The 24,492-nt window shown below is 41.6% G+C and overlaps 2 protein-coding genes across 2 annotated transcripts; both read left to right on the top strand.

Moving 5' to 3' along the window:
• Window positions 1-1,349: 1,349 nt before the first annotated feature.
• Window positions 1,350-5,905, top strand: LOC138611934 (acyl-coenzyme A thioesterase 1-like). Its single transcript, XM_069685210.1, has 3 exons — window positions 1,350-1,812; window positions 3,716-3,918; window positions 4,126-5,905. The coding sequence occupies exons 1-3, from the start codon at window positions 1,350-1,352 to the stop codon at window positions 4,732-4,734; spliced, it is 1,275 nt and encodes a 424-aa protein (XP_069541311.1). The 3' UTR covers window positions 4,735-5,905.
• A 1,156-nt stretch (window positions 5,906-7,061) lies between these two features.
• On the top strand, window positions 7,062-12,482 carry LOC138612037 (acyl-coenzyme A thioesterase 1-like). The gene is made up of 4 exons (XM_069685335.1): window positions 7,062-7,198; window positions 8,422-8,924; window positions 11,421-11,623; window positions 11,833-12,482. Exons 2-4 carry the CDS (start codon window positions 8,468-8,470, stop codon window positions 12,427-12,429), a joined length of 1,257 nt encoding a protein of 418 aa, XP_069541436.1. The 5' UTR covers window positions 7,062-7,198; window positions 8,422-8,467; the 3' UTR covers window positions 12,430-12,482.
• Window positions 12,483-24,492: the final 12,010 nt, after the last annotated feature.

The raw sequence follows: 24,492 nt of genomic DNA, 5'->3' as shown, positions 1-24,492 counted from the left end.
ATATATATCGGCCGATATATTCACACATGTTCAAAATGTATCTGAAATTAAAATATTAATATTCCAAATCTGAAAAGTTATTGCCACATTTGCATGACATACAAAATTCAAATAAAGTAGTGTTTCTGTAGCAGCTGTAATAGCACTAAAATAACATTAAATTAAATTGAAATGAGTATAACACAAAAACACACAAAAGTAGGAACAAAAATGATTTTCTTGTTTTTCCCATCTTCACTAAACACAGACCAGCTCAATTAACAGACTGATACTGTTAATAATAGTAATAAAAGCCTAATGAGCAGGATTTTCTATATTAAATATTCCCTCTTAATCAACATCATAATCCAGGAGAATTGTGAGCTGGTGTCTGTATCTGCAGAGGATCTGCCCTTCGTCTGTGTTTCTATTCTTATCATTCTGCTCTGTTGGGGACATTTTGGACTATCTATGGACTTTCTATCGCGGGGCAGCGGTCTGGAGCTCAGACAACAGTCCGCAGGTCGGGACTCAATCAACATGTAGCATCACAGTGACATGGCTGTCTCTCTGCTCTGCTCTCTGTCTGTCTGTAACACCGTAACATCGTAACTTTAACATCTTTATGAGACGTGAAAGGGACGTCACAAAACGTCTTCATTTGCTGTTCTGTGAATGAGAACAGTCCGCGCGCGAGTGTGTCTCACTGCTGTAAGGAGCTGCAGGTGTGACGGAGGGCGGAGTAGACAGACGCACACACGGGGCAGCAGCGCGACGATGGCTTATGAAAACAAAACCCTGTATCTTCCTGCGGGGTTGTACGGAGGTGTAGACGTGTAAGCTTGTTGTTTAGAGCGTAACCGCTGTGAAACAAGCAGACAATAAAGCTTAAAGCTCCTGTACCTTCGTCACTATCTAACTTAAAACTAACAGAGCCAGACTGTACACACCAGATCTCGTCTGCGCAGTTTAGATGCGCAGAGGGTAGAAACAGCGGTGCTCTGAAAGCAAGCTCCTCTCCTTGTCAGGAGGCGCACTGGCTTACTTCCCCTGCCTTGCTAAAAATACATGTGTATATAGATATCAAAGGACTTCAATGCTGATACTGATATGTCTGTGAAGTGCAAATATCGGCCGATAAAATCAGTCAAGCTCTAAATACGAGTACTACTCTCAGTCACATTTCTCTGCATACACAGTTTGAAATGGAAAAACACAACCAACAGGTGCATCATTTGAGGATTTTAAGGAATATCACCATGGCAGAGTTGTAGATCTGACCATTATTAGCTACATTTGTGTTTTATTTTTTACTTTTTTACAGACCGAAGTCTAAACTTGTGAAGAAAGGATTCTTTGTTCCGGAAGAGATGTCCTCTCAAGTCAGACTGAGGCTGCTGCCGAGTGCCAGATGTTTGTTTGATGATCCCGTTCAGGTGAAGGTGGCCGGACTGAGGTCGAGACAGGCGGTCACCATGAGAGCCAGATCCACTGACGAGAAGGGAGTGGTGTTCAGCTCCGCGGCCACCTACAGGGCTGATGACAACGGGGAGATCCACCTGGACAGAGACCCCTCACTCAGCGGGAGCTATGTTGGGGTTGAACCCATGGGTCTGCTGTGGTCGATGAAGGCAGACACCTTGCACAAAAGGTTTCAAAAAACAAAGTCACTAAATCCCCATGTGGTGAAGTTCTCTGTGCACGAGGAGGAGGAGGAGGAGGAGGGGAGGGTGCTGGCAGAGGCAGACAATGAGAGACTTCTGCTTGGAGACGGGGTCAGCAGGATCCAAGTCAGTGAGGGGAATATACGTGGAGTGCTTTTTACACCGCCAGGTTTGTCTACTTTAAATCATTCAACTAGTAAAGTTAAAGGAAACTGTTGCTTTATTTGTATCTTTCGTTATCAACAAATCTCCTAAAGAGACCAAAATAAGTGTGAAGTTATCCTCCTAACAAGAGCTGCCTGTTTTGCCACAACCTGATAGACAATACTCCCTGTGACGCCAACTTTCTTTGTCAACCAGCAACAGCATTAAAAACACAACTTCATGACAAGGAATAAGATATATTCACGGTCACATCCTGGTTATGATAACAACTAGAATAAGCCTCAAAACTGGGATACTAATGTGCCTGTAAACATGTCCAGAGCATGATTAGGAAAGTGCTTCTGTTTACGCTTCTTTGCTTTTTTGTTGAAATGAATGTTTATACCTTTTATACTGTACGCAGAGGCAAGGCAAGTTTATTAAGTTATGGTAGCTGATTTTGTTGTTTTCCATTATCTGAGCCAGTGGAAGCATGTAGATGTTAAACAGAAGAGGCCCAAGAATGGAGCCTTGGGGAACTCCACATGTAATCTTTGTCTGCTCAGATGTAAAGTTACCTATAGACACAAAGTAGTCCCTGTCCTTTAAATAAGAATCAAACCAGTTTAGTACCGTGCCAGAAAGTCCAACCCAGTTTTCCAGACGTTCAAGTAATATCTTATGGTCAACTGTGTCGAATGCAGCACTAAGATCGAGTAGTACTAAGACTGAAACTCTGCCACTGTCTGTGTTTAAGCGGATGTAATTAATCACCTTGACGAGAACGATTTGATATAGGCCTATAGTTCTTCATCAGTGACTTGTCTAGGTTGTTCTTTTTTAACAGTGGCCTGTTTTTAGGACCTGTGGGAAGACACCTGAGAGAAGAGAGAAGTTTACAATCTGTATCAGATCTGATGCCATATCTTTTGAGACCTTTTGGAGAAAATCTGTAGGCATAATATCAAGGCACCAGTGGGAGGATTTTAGGTGTTGTATAATGGCCTCCAGGTCTTTATTGTTGATCAGATAAAATTGTGTCATGGTGTTTAAACTGGTTTTAGTTGAACACAGCACATATCCTGAACCTGATACTGAGTTACTGACTGCTTGTCTGATTTTCAGTATTTTTTCTGTAAAGAAGGAGGCAAATTCATTGCAGGCCCTGGCTGAGTGAAGTTCAGGTGCTACTGACACAGGGGGGTTTGTTAGCCTGTCGACAGTAGCAAACAAGGCACGTGTGTTATTATTGTTCTTGGTGATGATGTCAGAGAAGAACGATTGCTTTGCATTCCTCAGTTGTGAATTATAAATGCGAAGTTTCTCTTTATAGATGTCATAATGAATCTGAAGATTCTTTTTTCGCCACCTGTGTTCAGCTTTCCGACACTCTCCTTTTTCAGCTCTTACCAGTGTGGCATTTCTCCAAGGAGATCTTTTCCTACCAGAGACAACCTTCGTCTTAGTGGGAGCGATGGTATCCATTACATTTGCAATTTTGGAATTGAAATGATCTACCAACTCATTGACTGAGACCCAGGACGGAGCAGGTGTGGAAGAGAAAACCTGATTAAAAATGTCGCTGGTGTTTTCAGTGATACAACGTTTTGTAATTGCTTTTGTTTGAGTAATTGTCTGTACTAAGATAACACTCTCAAAGAAAACACAGGAGTGATCAGAGAGGGCAACATCTGTCACCAGGCGTAATAATGGCTCAATATTCTGGCCTTGTACATGCTGTTTAAAAGGGCAATACGTGAATCAAGCATCCAGTAACTGTCTGTCACTTGGGGCTGCAACAGCTGAAGATACAGCAGTAATGTTTGCAGAGCACCGTTCTTACTTTTTAATTTATGTGGACTGTTCTTAATGTAATTTCTATCATTTTAAATCTATTTAATTTGCTTTAACAACTTATCTCGGTCCAGGAGAAGGCCCATTCCCTGCTGTTTTGGATATGTACACTTTTGGTGGAGGTTTGTCAGAGAAGAGAGCTTCTCTGCTGGCCAGCCGAGGATTTGTGGTTCTGACCGTACCGCTGTACGGCCATGAAGAGATGCCGAAGAATGTAAGAGAGGTCCATCTGGATTATTTAGAAAAAGCAATAAAGTTTTTAAGAAAACACGACAAGGTGAGTTGTTTAAACTGTAGAGTCAAAATAAAATGAGACACGTTTCCTTTTTTGTAACATCTTCATAATCTCATCAATGGGAGTAGGGAAATAATCACATTCTGTACGCACTGGCTGAAATGGTTAGCTCCATGTATGTTTATCTACAAAAGCGTGGTGTCTCAAGAAAAAGTAAAAGCATCTAAGTTTTGTTTTTTTCTTCCACAGGTGGGCGCTAAAGGAGTTGGTGTGATATCGCTTTCAAAAAGTGGAGATCTTGCACTTTCAGTTGCCACTTACCTGCCAGGTGTGGAGGCCACAGTGTGGATCAACGGCTGCTCAGCTAACACAGTTTTACCCCTCTACTATAAGAAGAGCCTAATCCACCCTGCGCTACTGTTTGACATGAACAAGATAATTTACACAGAGTCAGGGGGCCTTATTATCAAGAATGGAGTTCATGATCCCCTGGCAGAGGAGAACAAGGACACCCTGATCCCCATTGAAAAAGCAAAGGGACACTTCCTGTTTGTGGCGTCAGAGGACGACCTCAACTGGGACAGCCAGGGTTACGTTGACATGATGGTGGAGAGACTAAAGCATCATGGGAAGGACAACTTTGAGAGTGTGTGTTACCCTGGAGCGGGGCATTACCTGGAGCCGCCTTATGGTCCCTACTGCCCCTCCAGTCCTCATGCGGTTATAGGTAAACCAGTCCTGTGGGGGGGTGAGCCCAGGTCCCACGCAGCAGCTGAAGTCCACATGTGGAATAAGATCCAGGAGTTCTTCAGAGATAAGCTGAGCTGTGATGCTGAACAGACTAAAGCAAAGTTATAGATCCAAACAGGTTGATAGGAAAGTGAGAAGCAACTTCAGGCAAAAAAAACTGTTGTTTTATGTGGAGGTCACTCGGTTCCTCTTATTTGCGGGCGAACGACCTTGACTTTACTGCAATCCTCAAGCTCTTTTAGCTTTTTTTTAGCCAAGTAAATGAACAAGTCCAGTCAGCTGCACTGTCAATACAACACTGTGGGTTACTATCTAATTAACCAGCGAATGAATTTGCCTTTTGCATACTTCATATATCTGATGATGTACTACCATTTGCCAACCGCTCGGTCCTCAACAGCTCCACTGTCTCCTCCAAATATTTCTACATCTGGCCCAAAAAAACCAAGATGACTACTACCATAATGCATTGGTAACCTTCACTGTTTGTACAGTTTATGGCACAGTCATATTAATATATTCATGTAAATATTAGTAAGTCGTAAGCTAAAGATGTGATTAACCGACAACTAAAAGTTGTGGCAAAATTAAAGAGAATGTAAAGGAAGAAAAATTAGTTATTAACCCATTAATGACAATCAACTAAATTTAGTATGTTAAGGAAAAGTCTATAAATACATGTGGCTACACAAAACAAAATTAAAATGTTTGATTTTGAATATTTATCATGCCTATATTGGTTGACAAAGTTGTGCTTTTGTAAAAAACGCAGAAAACTCTCCAAAACAAGTTCACCAATCATTTGTCATACTAAACTTGTTAACTCCTTGTAGTTTTTGAGATACAGCCATTTCTGTAACATATTATTTTTAGTTGATATACACAAGGGTAGTTTGTTTGTTTTTTCCCACTGGAAATACAGGTTCCTGTGATGACATGTTCAAAAACTCTCATGCACTTAAAGACCAGAAAGACTCAAGTAAGAATTAATCCTAAAAAGTATTTTCAACTTTTAGGAAGAAATGAAGAGAAAGAGTGCAAGTGTGTGTGCAAGTGTATGTGCAAGTGTATAAGTGACATGGATATGTAGTTTAGATGAATTTGAGATTAAAAGTCATTTTGTTCATAGGCTAAACCCCATAGGACAACATAGAACCACCATAGTGTTGGAACATTTTTTGAAACTTTATAATCAAATGTTTAGAGTTGAAGTTATATAATCAAAAGATGAGACACACTTTAACTAATTAGGCAGAGACCTGAAATTAAAAAAAACATGCCGGAGCCCAGCGAGGGAAGGTTTAGAGTATATAAGACCCGAGCGGCTGACCTGTGGGCAGTCTCATCCGGATGGACTCGGGTTTATTTGTTTGTATTTATACGGAAATAAACTCTTTTTGCATCAGATTCTGCCAGTCTCTAGTGTTTGCTTGTCTGAGTTTTTGAAGACTTTGATTATAGTTTTTTAAGGGTTTTTCAGCCATGTTTTATTATCTATTGGAGATTGAAATTAAGTGGCTGACAAGAGGGTTCAGGGAACTTTTTTGCCACAACAATAGAATACTAGAGAAAAGGTCCCTAATTTCTGCAAAATATGACTACTGGACCAAGAAAAAGTGGATTATCAAAATGATTTTTGAATATAAATTGTAAGAGTCTAGACTATGCATGTATGAAGAATTATAAGGATGTGATATTCCTAACCTGTTGGTTTAGATGGTTTGTGTGAAAAATCAAAAAACCTGCTACCCCTTGTGACTAACAACTAAAAATAGTCGTTTAAGAAAAGCGGGTGCTGTGGCCTCATACTTTGACCGATTGGAAAAATGTCAATGGATTTGTTCTTAGCTCAGCTGGTACTTTGAGTGTTGTGAAGGAAATCATAAAATTCCACTGTGGACATTAATGGGTTAATTAATGGAGTACAGAGTCTGACGCTGAGACAGAAAAGAGTAGAGGATTATAAAAAGATTAGATAATTTTCACAGCGGTCTAAACTGTTCTCCTGTGATTGTGAACAAAGTGTGAATAACAGTGGCTCATATGTTATTGTACTGCCAGAAGTGCGATTCATAAAGACACATGATAAAGAATACTCTTTACATGATTGCACTGCAAAGTAGTGTTCGTAAAAAATTCTGTCAAGTGTTGGAAATTCTTTCTAATGAATATTAATGAATATCATGAATATAAATCTTGTCACTTGTTTTCTCTTTGATTCAAATGATATATGTTCTTTATTTGTTGTACTTGTGTCTCTTAATGTCCTATTAGAAAGAGTTTAGAGCACAAGTTCACACTCCGGATCAGTAGGGGCGGTATTGCACAACAAAGCTGTTTGTCTATCACAAATAAAATAATAAAACAAAACTGCATAACGTTTGTCACAGAAATGTTAAGCTTTGCACCAAACGAAAACAAAGCTAACGCAACTCGAAACCCTCAAACACCTGTCTGGATTCATCTCCAGCCCGGGTACAACAACATCCTCATCTCCGAAGCTGTCATGCTGCACAGAGGAGAGCGACACAACTTAAGCACATAAGCGTACTCCTTTGCTGCTCTCTGTCAGGTAAAAACAACTTAGAGGAACAGACCTGTAAAAGTCGTGTTAAATCAGTGCGATGATTAAACGATGCACTTTAATAAATTAGTAACAGTATAGTCTATGGTCTTTACCCTGCATAAGTAACTGCATTATCACGTGCCTAGACTCAGCATGCACACAGTCAAGCTGACACGCAACCAGTAACGTTACATTATCTTTACAAAGCTGTTGGCCTCGCTCTAAAAGGGCACTGAATGAAAAGTAGTAATACACACTACAAGTAGGGAGAAGAGGAAGTGTCCAGGTTTTTTTGGGTTTTTTTTTCAGGAGTACAATATTTCATTTAATTTTGTGTATACGGCCAATTGAGTTGTACTCCAATGATTGAAATGGCTGCCTTTGGTTTCATACTTTACAATGTAATACCCAGGGATAAGCTGATACAAGGGCGTATATATGAATAATAGAAGCAATCTCACTTATTTTTCCCTCTTAAAGCACTGCAAGTAAATATCACTACACACAATTTAGTCAGGATCAAACATACATACTCATTACAGAAAACATTTTAAGCTTCTGTGAGGAGTTTTTCACTGGTTATGAAACAGACTGAAATTAATTATCATTACTCTGTATCAGTGACAATATTGATTATTTCTACATGCTTTTTTTTAAATGCCTTAAACGGCTGGTGGGAGGGTAAGTGTCAGACACAGCGGTCCTGCACGCTGTCTTTGTTTACATTTTGCAGGGAAAAGTTTAAAGTGAGTGATACATATGACTGTTAAAGAAAGCAGGATGACATTTTTTGTTAAAAAACACCACTTAAGCATGAACAGGACAAAATTGGTAGATAAGAGGTACAGCTTTGTCCACAGGGGTCAGCAAAATCGACACAAACTGAAAGTTCCTCACAGGAGCTTTAAATATACAGTACTGAAGATAGTTTAGTTTTGACTTCAGAGCAAACTTCTAATCTGTAAAGCAAATCACCACCACACTGCTCAAACAGAGACAGTCTTCACATTTCTCTGCATACACAGTTTGAAATGGAACCAACAGCTGCATCATTTGATGCATCATTTTGGCTTCAATCCATGGCATTACTAAAGTCTGGTTCTTAAAGTGTGCATATCTCAAGGCCTCAGCTGAGAATCTATTTTGCTTTTAAGGAATATCACCATGACAGAGTTGTAGATCTGACCTTTATTAGCTACATTTGTGTTTTATTTTTTACTTTTTTACAGACCGAAGTCTAAACTTGTGAAGAAAGGATTCTTTGTTCCGGAAGAGATGTCTTCGCAAGTCAGACTGAGGCTGCTGCCGAGCTCCAGATGTTTGTTTGATGATCCCGTTCAGGTGGAGGTGGCCGGACTGAGGTCGAGACAGGCGGTCACCGTGAGAGCCAGATCCACTGACGAGAGGGGGATGATCTTCAGCTCCTCTGCCACCTACAGGGCTGATGGTAATGGGGAGATAAACCTTGACAGGGACCCATCACTAAGCGGGAGCTATGTTGGGGTTGAACCCATGGGTCTGCTGTGGTCGATGAGGGCAGACACCTTACACAAAAGGTTTCAAAAAACAAAGTCACTAAATCCACATGCAGTTAAGTTCTCTGTGCACGAGGAGGGGGGGGAGGGGAGGGTGCTGGCAGATGCGACCAATGAGAGACTTCTGCTTGGAGACGGGGTCAGCCGGATCCCCGTCAAAGAGGGGAATATACGAGGAGTCCTGTTTACTCCCCCAGGTTGGTCTATGTCTGTTTCATCCTTAAATCATTCAGTCGGTAAAGCTAAAGGAAAATTATGACATTATTTTATCTTTTATTATCAAAAAAACTCCTGAGGGGACAAAACAACTGTGAATTTATCCTTCTAACAAGAACTGCCTGTGTGTGCCAGTTGGAATAATTCAATAAGAAGAATTAACAGTTAAAACTATAAAAATGAACTGTAAAACGATGTGTTTAACTCTCTCTACCTTCGGATAGCCATCATTAAATGGAATGCTTTGAATGAAAAAAGAAATAATGTAGTATCTGCAGCTCTCCCAAGCCTGTTAGTTCCTCCAATCTTTAGCGACTATGATTAAAAAATGCCACTTTTAAGGGGACTCTTTACTGTGATGCATCTGTGCACAAAACATAACATGGGTCCGGATGATTTTAACTGTTTATTAACTAAACATTCACAAAAGTTTTTAATAGAAAAACAGTAAAACTTGTCCTGACCAGACGTGGTGTTCAACAGAAAGTATCGGAGCCCTACTTACCCTCTTTTTCTAAAATCCTGCAACACAACTGAACAGGTAAATATGTGAAACCACACCCAGTTGCAAATTAGCGAAAGTGACAGTTACCTGCCTGCTTACCAAAGTAGTTGCCGTTGCACACTCTTATCGTACACTCATTGGGTCTCATTCATGAAACGTGAGCAGAACGAATTTGTGTGTAAACTGTTCGCAGACGGAAATTTACGTGCATCTCCGCATTCATCAATATTTTAGTAGCTCCGATCTTTTCGTAGCTACTAACAAAATCTACACATGCTGCTGACCGCGCGTAGTGCTTGTGTAAATTTAAGAATGCACATAAATAATGCTGGTCACTATTGGAAATTACAATTTTAATTCATATTGCGCTCTGTTATGTACACAATACGCAGATGCCTTTGAAACACATGATATAGCCTAAACATGACAAACGATTAAAATATAACACATTTAGAAAATTATTTAAGACAACACGTTTGTTTTTTTTTGTGTGGCTCTTTGATCATTTGAAAGAAACCTTTAATAAATCTGATTTGAAAAATGTTTAATTTACGTTGGCTGCAGACTGACTTATTTGGAGCTGTATAAAACAGAGCTTTAGGCGATGCATACAAAACTGCTGTGGGCTATATGTTCCGTATCCTTTGTTAAAATAAATGTTAAATAGCTCTACACTCGACAGCCATCACTGATTTAGATTTGATCCATTACGCACAATATAACATTTCTGGTTTCCCGTTTCCACTTCATTCAATCTGGAGAGAAAACCCCACAAATGAATCTTCTGTTTGTTTGGTGAGACTGTACGACCTAGGTTAAACTAAACTGACCACTAAGCTATCAGTGATGGTTTAATGTATTATGATACAACACTTACCACCTTACCATCTGGGTTTGATGTTGACTCCAGTGGAGGCATGTCGCTGTCTCCGTCAGGTATAATTCCTGACAGAGAGGTCTCCCCAATGATGCCAGCGTTGTGACTGTGAGCCTCCTCCTCCTGTGGCAGATGTATTTTTTTGTGGGCACTTATGCATTTCTTTGCCTCCAGTTTCATGTCAAACCATTTACGCTTCACCTCGGACACGGTTCTTTGGACTACAGAGACAACATGAACGGCATCTGTCACCTCCCTCCAGGCCTTCGCTTTGCCTGTCCCTGTCACACCACTGCTAACAGATGAAAATAAAATGTGTTTTCTTAACTCCACTTCACCCTAAATTATTTCTATCTCCGCTTCGGAAAAATTCTTTTTTCTTTCTCTCTCTTTCTTTGTTTGCGCCATGACTGACAGGTCGACTGTATGCATCTACACCTCCTTATACGGTGGTCATTGGCAATTCACGGGCGTGGATTTATGCTAATAGCTGATTACCGGGCGCGCGCTGTCACTTTACGATGGATTGGCATTCATGATCATACACACTTGTTTACGATCAGATCTGAGTTTCCCGCGGTGTTCATGAATCCGGAGTAGGTTTTTAGTAGCGTAGGCTTTAATGTGCAAATCTACCCACACATTTACTAACGTTTCATGAATGAGACCCATTGTGTGTCTTCAACAAGCCAAATCAAGGCAGTCTAACAAGAGAAAGGTAGATTGATATGGTTACCAGTTAATATAATGTCCTGTGCTCCTCTCTCCAACTTTCTTTCATACGTTGTCCTGCTTCTGTAGTAAGGAGGCAGTGCATGTTTTTTGGTGTATTGGCATTTTTTTTTACAGTCAGATGCTTTTAGTATTGCAAGGTTCTCTAAAGTTGCATACCCCAGCTTTAAACTATATAAATCACACAACCAATCACTGTGTGATCGGGGCAACCGTTACTGAAAACCCAGCCGTGGTTGTTGTAGTGCAGCTTTTCTTGCATATACTTTCATTAGCGGTATTTTACATTCCCTCTGTACTTGTTTTACATTATTTTCCATCGTTCTGTTGCCATTGAATCGGTGTAAATTTGTTTCTGTCCAGGTAAGGGTCCTTTCCCTGCTGTTTTGGATCTGTACACTTTTGGTGGAGGTTTGTCAGAGAAGAGAGCGTCTCTGCTAGCCAACAAAGGATTTGTGGTTCTGACTGTAGCGCTGTACGGCCATGAGGACATGCCAAAACACATTAAAGAAATTCATCTGGATTATTTTGAAGAATCAATCCAGTTTTTAAAAAAACAAGATAAGGTGAGTTGCTTGAACAGTCCAAATAACTTTTTGGGACCCGTTTCCTTGTGTGTTTATCCACCACAGTGTAATTTTCATTCCATCAACAGGTATGATGGTAAATACTAGTTTAAACTGGTAGTTCCATTTATGATTATCTTTAAACTCATTATTTGTGGTATTGGAAGAAACTATTAAGAGTAGATAATTGTTTCTGCATTTTTCCACAGGTGGGCGGTAAAGGACTGGGTATAATATCACTTTCAAAAAGTGGAGATCTTGCACTTTCAGCTGCCTCTTACCTGCCAGGCGTGGAGGCAACAGTGTGGATTAACGGCAACTGTTCAAACACCATTTTTCCCCTCTACTACAAGAAGAGCCTAATCCACCCAGCGTTACTGTTTGACACAGGCAGGATCATTCCCACTGAGTCAGGAGCCAGCATCGGCAAGTATGCTATGAATAACCCACTAGCAGAGGAGAACAAAGCTACTCTGATTCCCATTGAAAAAGCAAAGGGACGTTTCCTCTTTCTAACTTCGGAGAACGACCTCAACTGGGACAGCAAAACTTGCATGGACATTATGGTTGAGAAACTAAAGCATCATGGGAAGGACAACTTTGAGAGTGTGTGCTACCCTGGAGCGGGTCATTACCTTGAGCCACCTTATGGACCCTACTGCCCCTCCAGTTTTCATGGACTTTGGGGTCAACGAATCCAGTGGGGGGGTGAGCCCAAGTCCCACGCAGCAGCTGAAGTCCTCATGTGGAAGAAGATCCAGGAGTTCTTCAGAGATAATCTTAGCTGTGATAAACAGATAAATTAAGACATCTTGACTTCAAGTTAACAATAAATAATAATATATGACTGTATAGCAAGACAGCGAATGATTTCATGTTTGACTGATCATTGATTATATTATGTAATAAAAACAATAAGTGATCACAAGGGAATGGAAGTTATTACTTTACGAAAAAAGAACAAGGGTAAAATTGAGAAGGGATCAATGGCCCATATTATCATGTAAAAAGGTCCTGACCCAAGGGCCAGAAAAAGGCCTGGACCCCTTGCCAACAACCAATCAAAAACACTCTTACAACAAACCAAAAGTACTCTTAACAGTAGAGTTTTGTAGGAAAGCACTGGAGACTGGCAGAAACTGATGTAAAAGAGTTTATTGTGCACAGGCAAGCTAGTACAACGATACGCTCTGAGTTACACCTGGGATGCAACTGACTACCAATCTCAGAGCTCCTGCTTATATCCTGTGAATCGCCACCTGTCACTGGGCGGGTTTACTGAGTTATTTTTTTAGCCTATTACAGACCCAAAAATATTGGTGTCAAGAGCAAGGACAGAAAGCCTGGGATTTTAAGTCATTTCCCAACTGCCTCCAGTGGCGAAGGAGAGAAAAGCCCAAAATGTTTTATCTCTAACAAAAATAACAATAATTCTAAAATACAATCAATAAACAACGATGTTGCTTTAGATCAACTTTGCTGTGGGCTGTTTTGTGCTGTTATATTAGAGCAAGCAAAAACCCTCAGTTTGCGGTACCACTCCATCTGATTGTCATGCAAGCCCATTCTCACCTTGAGAAAGTGCACCTGCTCTTTGAGGATCTTATTTTCTTCTTCCAGGCCCATCTTCTGTAATGTAAGGGCATCATTAGCGCTCTCCAGCTCCCGTATGTGGCTCAGCAGATGCGTCGAGTCCTGCTGCACCTGCTGTTGCTGCTGCCTCTTCCTGATCTTATTATTTTTTCTTTGTATTCTCCTCCTGAAATGGCCACGTGACATGGTACCTATGTCCTCTGGAATCTCAAATACAATCGAAGGTGTGTGGGGAGCTTCTGGGGCAGTGGGTGGTGCAGTATCCTCTTTAGATGACCACAATGTTGTCCCATCTGAAGGGGTGAATTGGGGTTCACTCTCCTCACCCTGGGTCTCGGGGCGGATGGAACTCATGCAATCATCAGGACCCACTGGTGACTCCTTAATGTCAGGACTCCGTCGACCCTGTGCTGTCCGCTGGCTGCTCGGGCCCTGGTGGCACCATCTCTCCGTTGACAGCAGCATATCCAGAGAAGGTTCCTTGCAGCACCTGTCCTAAGTATGATGTCATGGGTGGAAGAAGCAGCACAAGTTCCCCTGGCCTGGTCCCTTGTGGGCTGTAGCTACTTGGTCTGGAATCGCTGGAGATGGTCCGCTAGAAACTACTCGGCCTGGAAGAGCCAGGTGGGTGGTCCTGGAATGGATACATCTGGCCCTGCCTGATATCCCTGCTAATTCTGGGGCCACTGACTCTCAGGGGGACTATTCCCGGGCCCAACCAATGGGGGAAATGCTGTGTAGCTTGGCATGTTGGTGGGCTGATTAACGGTACCATCATGGGATGTAAAAAGGGGACGAGGCTTCATCTTCTGCTGCTGTGGGGTGTATACTTGTGGGGCCTGCTCTGGTGGGAGGTAATATTCATAATCCCCTCTCCAATTGTGTCCTTCAGCCATGGTTATCTATCAAGAGAATATCAGAGTTACTGAAAAGCCATACACCAATTGCTTCAAAGCAAAATCCAATGCCCGAGGGTAGCAATAAACTATACATTTATCCTTGTACTGACTGTGGGCCTCCTAATACTTCTTGGCTTCACATTGAATTCCCCTTTTACTATGCCTGAACAATTTGCTGTTGGTGCTAAACAGTGTGTCATGACCCAGTCTGATACTGGTGACCAATTTCTCCCGTTCATTTTGCAGAGTCATGCATCTTTTAATATCATGACTTACCACGTTATATCAATAGCCAAGTTGTAGCCTGCTTTGCTCAAGGGTCAAACCTTAGGGTAATGTCTATCGTTTTGTTCGCCAAGATCTACAACATATATCTTACACTTCGTATGGTGGTGGTATTACAGAGTTGCCTGCTGATTGGACTGAGCAGCCAGAAAATTGCTCGCACGTGCAAGAGCTGTGTAATGCCATGGGTCCATATAGGAGAAGATCTAAAATCGGCTGAGGCTCATTGTTTTACTGTTCCATACTGTCCTAATACTGTTATACTGTTCTCTCCAACATGTTTTTCTCAACATGTTCACTCCTTAACTTTTCTTATTTTCTTAGTGCTAAGGTCAGATTTCCTCCGTCGTCTCTCCTTCCTCCCTGTGTGCTTTGGAATAGCTATGCAGCATTCCTCGCCTAACTGTTCACATACTTTCTTTGGCCAATAGGGCAGCCAGAACAAAAAACTGTTTTGTAGTGTGATAACTGAAGTTGCATTGTCCTTTTATTCCTTCTAATGCCTGCACTGAGTAACTGATGAATGTCTTTACCACATATAGTTAATCTACCTGCTATTCTTTGCAATGTGTTGGGCTGTGCCCACAGCTCCCCTTATTGGTATCAATCCCGCAGTCTGGGTGGATATTATCTATCCTTCTGATATAGCTTGGTGTTCTGCAGCTATTCAATGAGGTTCCTGGTTCCATGCTATGTATCCCTTATCGTCTTGTTTACTCTGCCCTGACACATCTCTTTTTCCTCTTTCATCTCGTAAGGCAAGTACCAACAATCGGCCAGTCAGCACAACTGATTTGCACAACTCTGTCAATGCTGGCCTGATTAGTTTATCACCCCCATAGTACCAGAGCACATCTCCATTTATATTAGTACTGTTGGAATAATCCAAAGTTTTGAACCTACCCACAACCATAGTCATATAAATACTGCCCGTGTACCACCACCTGTTGGCATTTAATTCTGGCCTTCTCTGTTGTGTTAAATCTCACCCTAACTCTTTTATCACAATGACATTGGATCTGGCTTCTTCTTACTGACTGATGTCGCTTCAGTTGTGCACCTACAGAGTCTTCCAATATTCGGGTTTTGTGAAATCTTTTTTTGTTATAGCACATCTGCATGTCTCACTGGTCATTTGCTCGGCTGAGTATTGTTTCCACTGATAGAACATAATCTTCTTCCCTGTTATGTGGCGTGTGTACTTAAGTTAGCTTTGACAGTTGACCACCCTGTAATGTGTTTGAGGTTTGAGACTTCTGTGCCTGCATCTCATCTGCTTTTGGACCACATATCTCTAGCTCTCCCCTGCTGGGAATTCCTCTAAACCTGTTGTTTGTTCTTCCTGTTCCTCTGCGGGTCCTCCTGTGTTACTACTTGGTGACCCACTACTTGATGAGTTGCTGCCGTCTTGTCTGGCAGGCGGTGACCCGCTGCTTGTTGAGCTACTGCTCTCACGCCTGCAGCCAGTCTCTGGGTTCTCCTTTCTCCTTGTTGGGCGGCATTGCCGTCCCTTTCCTGGGGCAGTTCCTGTCTCTGCGGGACTTCGCCTTCCCCTTCTGGCCCATATTGTGCTGTACTCCTGCTAATCTCCTCGGTTGTTCTTCCACGCCTCTCTACTCTTAAGCAGTGGTCAAGATGAAACCAAACTCTCAGCTGTGGGAGTTGCTAACACAACCTTGAAGTGACCTCCACGTCTCGGCTGTTCCATTTTCTTTTGAACACGTTTACCCAGTCTCCTGGCACCACTCTCTGTTGCTCCTCTGGCCCCTTTCACCTGCTGAAATATTTCTTGGATTTCAGCTAACTGTGTTGTCTCCTCTTAAAACAACTTCTACCGTCGTCTGTGGCAAATTCACAAACAGATCACACTGCGACACACATCTAAGCACAACGAATCCATCAATCAACACAATCACAATAAGACTTCATATGCACGCACAAACTACAGCCTACGCGTCCATTCTGCCTTATCTCTCCTGTCAGGGCAAGCCTTTGATATTTTATTGCTCGACTCTTTCTTCCAAAGTGCACAGCATCAACCACGCCATGCCTCCTAAAAACACAAAGCAAACCAAATCCAACATGCTATGACAACTTGCAACAGTATCTTATTCATTGTTCATCTTAGGCATTGTAATGTTGTGTGATCATTTTGTACTTTGACACTTTGGCCAAATTGTTCCTGAAACGTTCATGCCAATAAAGCCTTTGAATTGACTCAGTGGTCTGAAAGCATCTGAAAAGGTGTCAAAGCACAGACTGCTCTGTTCTGCTAGTTGAAATAAAAGGATCACAAAGAGACGGTGAAGCAGGTGGAGGACATCGGATGTCATACATTTCATTCAGTCAGCATCAGAAGAACAATTACTTTGACTGATGCAAGTCAGTCTTCCTTTTATAAATTTCCTCAATGGTTATTTTGGGGATATTTTTGCATACAACAAATGGGAACTGATGAAACAGATAAAATTTGAGTTAGAAATTGACATTTATAGCTAAATTGTCATATTTATATTGGTCTGGAGGACCTAGAGTTATTGTATTTATGAGACTATATAAAACAATGAAAATACCCTAAAGTAAGGATAAACAAGATTCAAGACAAATCTGAATAATGTGACTGTCCAATTTATTCTTTACAGCACAAAGTCTTACCTTGCTGAGAAAAGAACAGAAGCTGTGGAAGAGATGTCGTCCCAAGTCAGGCTGATTCTGCTGCCAAGCTCCAGATGTTTGTTTGATGAGCCCGTTCAGGTGAAGGTGGCCGGGCTGAGGTCGAGACAGGTGGTCACCATGAGAGCCAGATCCACTGACGAGAAAGGAGTGGTGTTCAGCTCCTCAGCCACCTACAGGGCTGATGGGAGATCGACCTGAGTAAAGACCCCTCACTCACTTGGAGCTATGTTTGGGTTGAGTCCACGGGTCGGCTGTGGTCGATGAGTGTAGACACTTTGCACAAAAGGTTTCAAATACACATTTCACAAAACCCACATGTGGTGGAGTTCTCTGTGCACGAGGAGGAGGAGGGGGGGAGGCTGCGGGCGGAGGAGACCTATGAGAGGCTTCTGATTGGAGACAGGTCAGACGATTGAACATCCTGTTTACTCCCCCAGGTTGTTTGTTTTATTGTTTTTTTCTCAGGCCCTCATTATTTTGTTGTTAAATTGGTTTTTATCTTCACAGGCTTAAAAGCCTCGTGATCTGTGCCCCAGGTCCACAAAAATATTTTAGAGCACTTATTCTCATTTTAAATCCCTTAACCTGCTAAAATGCAGGATTCCAGACTCAATACAATCTTTGTACGGCCCTACTTTCATTCCCAGATTGTGACACAAGGTTTAAGGGTGTACAAAATTACAGTGTCCAAACATACACTAACATCAGATATCCATCCTCAGAATCTAGAAGGGGCCAGAGAGCCACATAAGACTTTTTACAGCGGTTCACAGCCTGTAAATTTGTTTTGTATTTGTATGTAATTTTGCATTCTTAGTGTCCTCTGAAGCTCCTTTCCCTGCCGTTTTGGATTTATACGCTTTAGGAGGAGATTTGTCGGAGAAAAGAGCCTCTTTGCTTGCCAGTCGAGGATTCGTGGTTCTGACTATGCTGGCGTTTGGCTATGCGGACTTTCTGAAGAAGATCAAAGAGGTTGATCTGGATTATTTTGAGGAGGCAATGGAGTTTTTAATTTCTCAGAATCGAGCTTGTTGGAGATGTATCTTAAAGTGTCTGCAGCTGTGTGCCGGACGGGTGTTCAGATGCTTTCCCTTAGTCACATCCTCCAGTTCTTAATGGTGGATTCAGAAGCTTATCTGCTTGCTCCACATCCTTATCTAGTTCTGGCTTCCTCCCAACCAGAGTAGTAAGCCATGGCCAGGTGTCCATCCTTAGCCTTGAGCTGAGTCCAATAGTGCTCTTTGTTATACTCCACTTTCAAGCCTGCACAGGTTTATTTTTTATTTTATTTTATTTTATTTATTTTTTTATTTTTTAAAATCTATTTCCAATCCTGCCTCTGGTGTTTCCTCACTGTAACTTAACGAGAATTATGATAGCGCTTCCTCCGTTCCTGTTTTTTCCTGACCCTGCTGGGGGACATGGGTTTCTGGGACATGGGACCCTACCGTCCCTCTAGTTTTCATGGGCTTGCAGGTAAACAAGTCACTGTTTCACAGACTGAAGCCAAGTTATAAATGAAAATACAGCAAAACATAATTTATATTTACAGATTCTTCAGAAAAGTTCAGAGTCGTCCCGTTGTTGATTTAGCTTTTTATTAACTTCTTATAAACAGAAATCTGCAATCAAATGCAGCTAACAATCCTCATCTGATCTGTAAAGGGGATATCATGTACGAACAGAATTTCTTTGTATTAAAATGGCTGCCTTACATTAATATCTTAAGCCAGCATTATGGTTGGTTCCATTTGTGAAAGACTTTTGAAGAACACTTGCTATATAGGTTTTATACTTGTATCCTTTCCCTCCAGACTCACATTGCAAAAGTCAGCAGCTCGTCACCTCAAAACAACCTTGGCAAAACACAATGGATAGAAGTAAAAGGAAATGAGAGCTGGGGAAGACAACATGACTCATAGGTAACCATCTCGCCCTCATCTTTCTATCCTGCGCCCTCCTTAGAGATCAGCGATAACACGTTATTGGTCCGAGCAGGCTCATTGCTGTGCAAGCTCATCAAGATAGCAGCACCAGGCTCGATCTGCCTTTTGCATTTATTAAGCAGCATTGTTGAAAAGCTCTTCCTCCGCCTATCCTCAAGTCTTTGTGTTTCTGTATCTGACTGCTCCCTTTCTGTCATTTCAGTTCCTCTGAGCCCTCATCAGCCTCTGGCTGAGGATATGCAGGTACTTCGTTTTAGTTTGTATATTAGCTCCTGTGTTCCTCACGAAAAGGGGATTTATATTTGTATTAGATAGTGACATAAAAATGTTACCAGCGCAGGTGTTTGTGCCGGGACAGAACCGCTCCAATGTTATTCAATGCAGCCAGCTCCACCAGCCGCGTAGGCTGTGCAGGAGGCGGGCGTAACACGTGGGTAATTTTCAACTGCTCCGTTTGTCTTACACGTCCAAAGACTGTATATATAGATGGACGACTTGGACAGCTCCCTAAAAGTGAAGCCAAAACATTTCAAGCGCCCCCTGCTGACTGGCTGCAGTATAGGTCATAAAGCCCCATCATTTTTAATTAGTTATTTGATGCTGTAAAAAGGATGATTGACAGCTCTGTTGACCAATACGGCTCCTGCAGTCGATCAGTTCCGGATTAGTAGAGAAGAGGAGGATCCGCGAGAGGAAATGAAAGTAAAACAATCACTACAGTCATTCAAGTTTCCATACCTGTGAACGTTAACCTCAGACCAACACAGAGAAGCTGTTCTGCTGTTAAACACGCCGGTGTGTGAGATCCTTGCTGTTTTTCTTGGTAAGTTAAGAGTGCATTTTGGTTAGCGGAAGTGGCTATGGCGCCGCCGCTCGCGGATCTCTACTGCACAGACTCTGGCTCCCTATTACGTCACCATCCCAAGACGGCAGCGCCTATCACAGGGGCTATTTTGGCATCACTTTCATACAGTGGGAGCAGATGGAGACGCGTTGTCCATCTATATATACAGTCATTGAGCGTCTGTGAAGCGTAGAAAGCCATTGACTGCTATATAAATACATACCCACAACCGAGGAATCCATGTTAAACCATGTGATCTCTTCATTTTGGCCAACTTTGATTTCAGTTTCCTTTTGAAGTTATTGATCGGCTCGATGAGCAGGCGAGACTAACTTGAAAGAGCAATGAGGATGTGGATTTCCTCAACATCTGGGTAAACCAAGCCTAATAATTCATTCTCAGTTGACTTCTACATCCCACATAAATACAGAATTTACTGAGAAAAGTTTTCTTAAATTACTGTGCCAAGAATGCTGAAAAAACTGATAAAATGGCTCGACAGGATTTTAACCAACAGTGAATAATAATTCTGCATTTCCTCACTGCCATCCCTATTTATGTCCAGGAATCGCAACCACCATTGGCTAACTTTAAGACTCATGTTTGCTGTAGTCACAGCAGATTGCAAAATAGATGCTGCTGCAACGCTTACGTTGTCGCGCATGTTCGTCTGGCGCTACAGTGTCGGTGTAGATTCCCAGTTAGTGTCTTTTTTTTCTGTTGAAGACATTTCTACTGCACGCCTGCACGCTGCAAAATACAAACGAACGAGAGAAAATGTAAACAATTAATTTGGGATACTTGGAGTCCATTACAATTATTTGCACTTAGCCTTATAGACAAGACTGAGGGGCCTAAAAGCACTTCATGCATTTTGTTCCTGTAGAGTTCAAAGCAGTCAGATGCTTTCAGACCACCAAGTCAATTCAAGGCTCTATTTGCATGAACGTTTCAGGAACAATTTGGCCAAAGTGTCAAAGAACAAAATGATAAGACAACATCATAAGGCCTGATATCAGTTGTTATCACTACTGTAAGAATGCTTTATAAAGTTCTGTTCCTCTCAGTAGCTCCATGTTTTGTCTACTATTTGTTTGCTCGTCCAGCTGTCGTTGACCTACTTCTTGCACATGTCTGCACAGCTTGTTTACTCATCTTCCTTAAACTTAGCTGTCGGTCTGGGTTTCTCTATTTCCTTTGATGTAGTTTGTTGCTTATGCCATAAACTAACTCCTGATTTCAAATATGCTCTGAAATGTAAAATTTTCAGCTCACATAAAACTCTAGTTGCTAACATGAAAACTTGGCAGCTATACGTCCCGTGAGGTATTGACAGCTCATCTGATAAGAATGTTGTAAAGTACAAAATATTTGGTCACTAATGTTTCCAAAATAATCTGAACACATCCGGTGTTATCCTTGATTTGCTGTTCTAACTGTGCCAAGCAGAATACACCTCGTAAATCTCACTGCTCCAACAGTCCCAGCAGCAGCACAAACAGGATATTGCCACTGCTCTCCTGATTGAGAACAAATGCCAGCCCCCCTCTGACAGAACATCCATCATCATGCTGTGTTTTGTGATTGTGGCTGCAGGCACCTTGTGTATATACACAAGCTACAACTGCTGTATTCTTAATGAGTAGTAATGACGGGGAAGCAGGACGAGAAACACGATCAAACATGATGTTTCTCCAACAAGGTTTGACACAGACCGGCTTTCTGCCCTGTGTTACCTCTGAGTAAATCTCCACCAAATAACAACAACATACATGGTGACTGGTGTGAAGGAAATTTTTATGTTAACCTGTTTGATCATGTGTTAAGACCTCTCTTTAATATTATAGAGTTAATAATCATGGTATAATCAGCTAAGGTTAATTTTAAGGATATGTATTGTCTGCTCCTCTCCAGGGTCTTGTGCATGATTTACTGTTGCTCCTTCTGTCTTAGAGAGATAGTTGGTGGCCTTGTCTGGGCTGAGAGCTCCAGGGCAAGGGTAAACTCTAGATAGTCAGGCGCCTCAGCTAAAGTCACAACAATAACACCTTACTTTGTCTCTGTGAGAGGGAGTTCTTTCTGTAATGTATAACACACACTGTGAACCTTGAGTCTGTGTCAGTCAGTCAGACAGCTGCGTGCTGTGTAGTACAGGTCTGACCCAGCTCAAGTTGTTAATTGCTTTTACTCATCTTTTAATATTCTTCAATTAAATGACATCAAAAGACAACTTTGTTTCCCTAAGAACTTCATTGGTCTCGTCATCAGAAAATTGCCACCACCACTGGCATTGATCGGGCCGTGAGTGCCCGAACAGCTTGTACTCGACATAAAATGTGTCTGATGTCATGTGCTGTTTAAAGACTTCAGGTCAAGGTAGAAAACTTGATGTTTAGGCCAACCAGAGTTAAGTAGTGCCCCTATATGTGCCTGCCAGCAGGATGGGAATGACAGAGTTCAGGACCTTGTTTGGCTTTCAGACAGAACTCGAGTCTTTGTTGTTTAGATTTTAACTGCAAGGAAAAAAAAATTTCTCTGTATGACTGTCTGTACCGTACAGCAAAAACTGAGTTGAATTGTACTTACTCTGGGTGTCCTCTTTCAAGCTTTCAGGTGCATGATGCATTCACACAGCTATTAAAGGGTACCATAACAACTCGTAACTGCAGTGCTGCCAGCGAGGATTAAAAATATATGAACACAATAAAATCTTTACCCATTGCATCCAAGTAAAAACTCTGAGGCTTAAACAAACTGAATGGTACATTTGTAACTATGGCTGCCTTGATAACATTGGTTGATGATGCAATTCAAAGGTAAATACGGTGTAAATGTTTACAAATGTCTGCTACATTTGTATTGAGCATTGCCAGATAAATCTCAGTTTAGGAGTGAACTCTTTGTACTCTGAGTTTAAAGGCTAAAGGCTGCCAAGTGTTCCTGAAAGTAAAATAAACAGGACGCATCATCCTCATTGCTGGGCCTTATTTTGCACGACCTATATCAAATCAAAATCAAATTTTATCAAAGTTATCTCAAGACACTTTACAAAAAGAGCAGGTCTAGCCCGACTCTTTGTTCTTTAGAGAGAGAACCAACATGAATCACCATGAGTAGCAGAAAAACTTCCTTTTAACAGGCAGAAACCTCGAGCAGAACCAGACTCAAGGCAAAGAGAGCAACAACAACATATGTCCTTGTTACATCAACAACAACAGATAATACATACTTATGGTTATGATGCCAATGATAGTGGTACACTAGTGTGAAGATTAGGCTGATATACGGTTAGTAACGGTAATGGGACCAGAAGATACAGAGTTAATGAGCTGCATTAATATGAGAGAGAGAGAGAGAGAGAGAGAGAGAGAGAGAGAGAGAGAGAGAGAGAGAGAGAGAGAGAGAGAGAGAGAGAGAGAGAGGAGCTCTGTGTGTCAGATCCCCCGGCAGTCTAAACCTATAGCAGCATAACTATGGGCTCTTCCAAGCCTGAGCCAGCCCTAGCTATAAGCTTTATCAAAGAGGAAAGTTTTAAGTCTACTCTTAAAAGAAGAGAGGGTGTCTGCCTCCCGGACCTTGACTGGTAGATTGTTCCAGAGGAGGGGGGCCTGGTAATTGAAGGCTCTACCTCCAACACTACTCTTAGAGACTTTAGGTACCACAAGCAGGCCTGCATCCTGGGAGCGCAATGTTCTAGAGGGGTAATATGGCACTATGAGCTCTTTAAGATATGATGGTGCCTGACCATTAAGAGCTTTGTAAGTAAGAAGAAGGATTTTAAATTCTATTCTATATTTTACAGGAAGCCAGTGCAGAGAGGCTAATACAGGAGAGATGTGATCTCTCTTCCTAGTTCTTGTCAGCACACGTGCTGCAGCATTTTGTACCAGCTGCAGAGTTTTTAGTGACTTATTAGGGCAGCCTGATAGTAACGAGTTACAATAATCCAACCTGGAAGTAACGAATGCATGGACTAGTTTTTCTGCATCGTTTTGAGACAAGATGTGTCTGATTTTTGCTATGTTGCGAAGATGAAAGAAGGCTGTCCTTGATATTTGTTTTATGTGGGAGATGAAGGACATATCCTGATCAAATAGAACTCCCAGATTCCTAACAGTAGTGCTGGATGCCAGGCTGATGCCATCTAGGGCAGCTATATCATTAGAGAAAGAATCTCTAAGGTGTTTTGGGCCGAGCACAATAACTTCAGTTTTGTCTGAATTAAGTAGCAGAAAGTTTCTAGTCATCCAGATCTTTATGTCCTTAAGGCATGCTTCTAGTTTAGATAGCTGATTGGTTTCGTCTGGCTTCATTGATAAGTATAATTGAGTATCATCTGCATAACAATGAACATTAATGGAGTGTTTCCTCATGATATTACCCAGAGGAAGCATATATAAGGTAAAAAGAATCGGTCCGAGCACAGAACCTTGTGGAACTCCATGACTAACTTTGGTTTGCATAGAGGACACATCATGAACATTAACAAACTGAGATCGATCTGATAAATAAGATTTAAACCAACTTAATGCAGATCCTGTAATGCCAATTAAATGTTCTAATCTCTGTAACAGGATGTGATGGTCTATCGTGTCGAAAGCGGCACTAAGATCTAACAGGACGAGT

The sequence above is a fragment of the Semicossyphus pulcher genome, unplaced genomic scaffold (genome assembly GCF_022749685.1).
Source record: "Semicossyphus pulcher isolate SPU_LCO1_2020_fin unplaced genomic scaffold, fSemPul1.0.p SCAF_7, whole genome shotgun sequence".
Taxonomy (NCBI): Eukaryota; Metazoa; Chordata; class Actinopteri; order Labriformes; family Labridae; genus Semicossyphus; species Semicossyphus pulcher.
The sequence above is the reverse complement of the archived record's forward strand: the minus strand, read 5'-3'. Positions and strand labels throughout refer to the sequence as shown.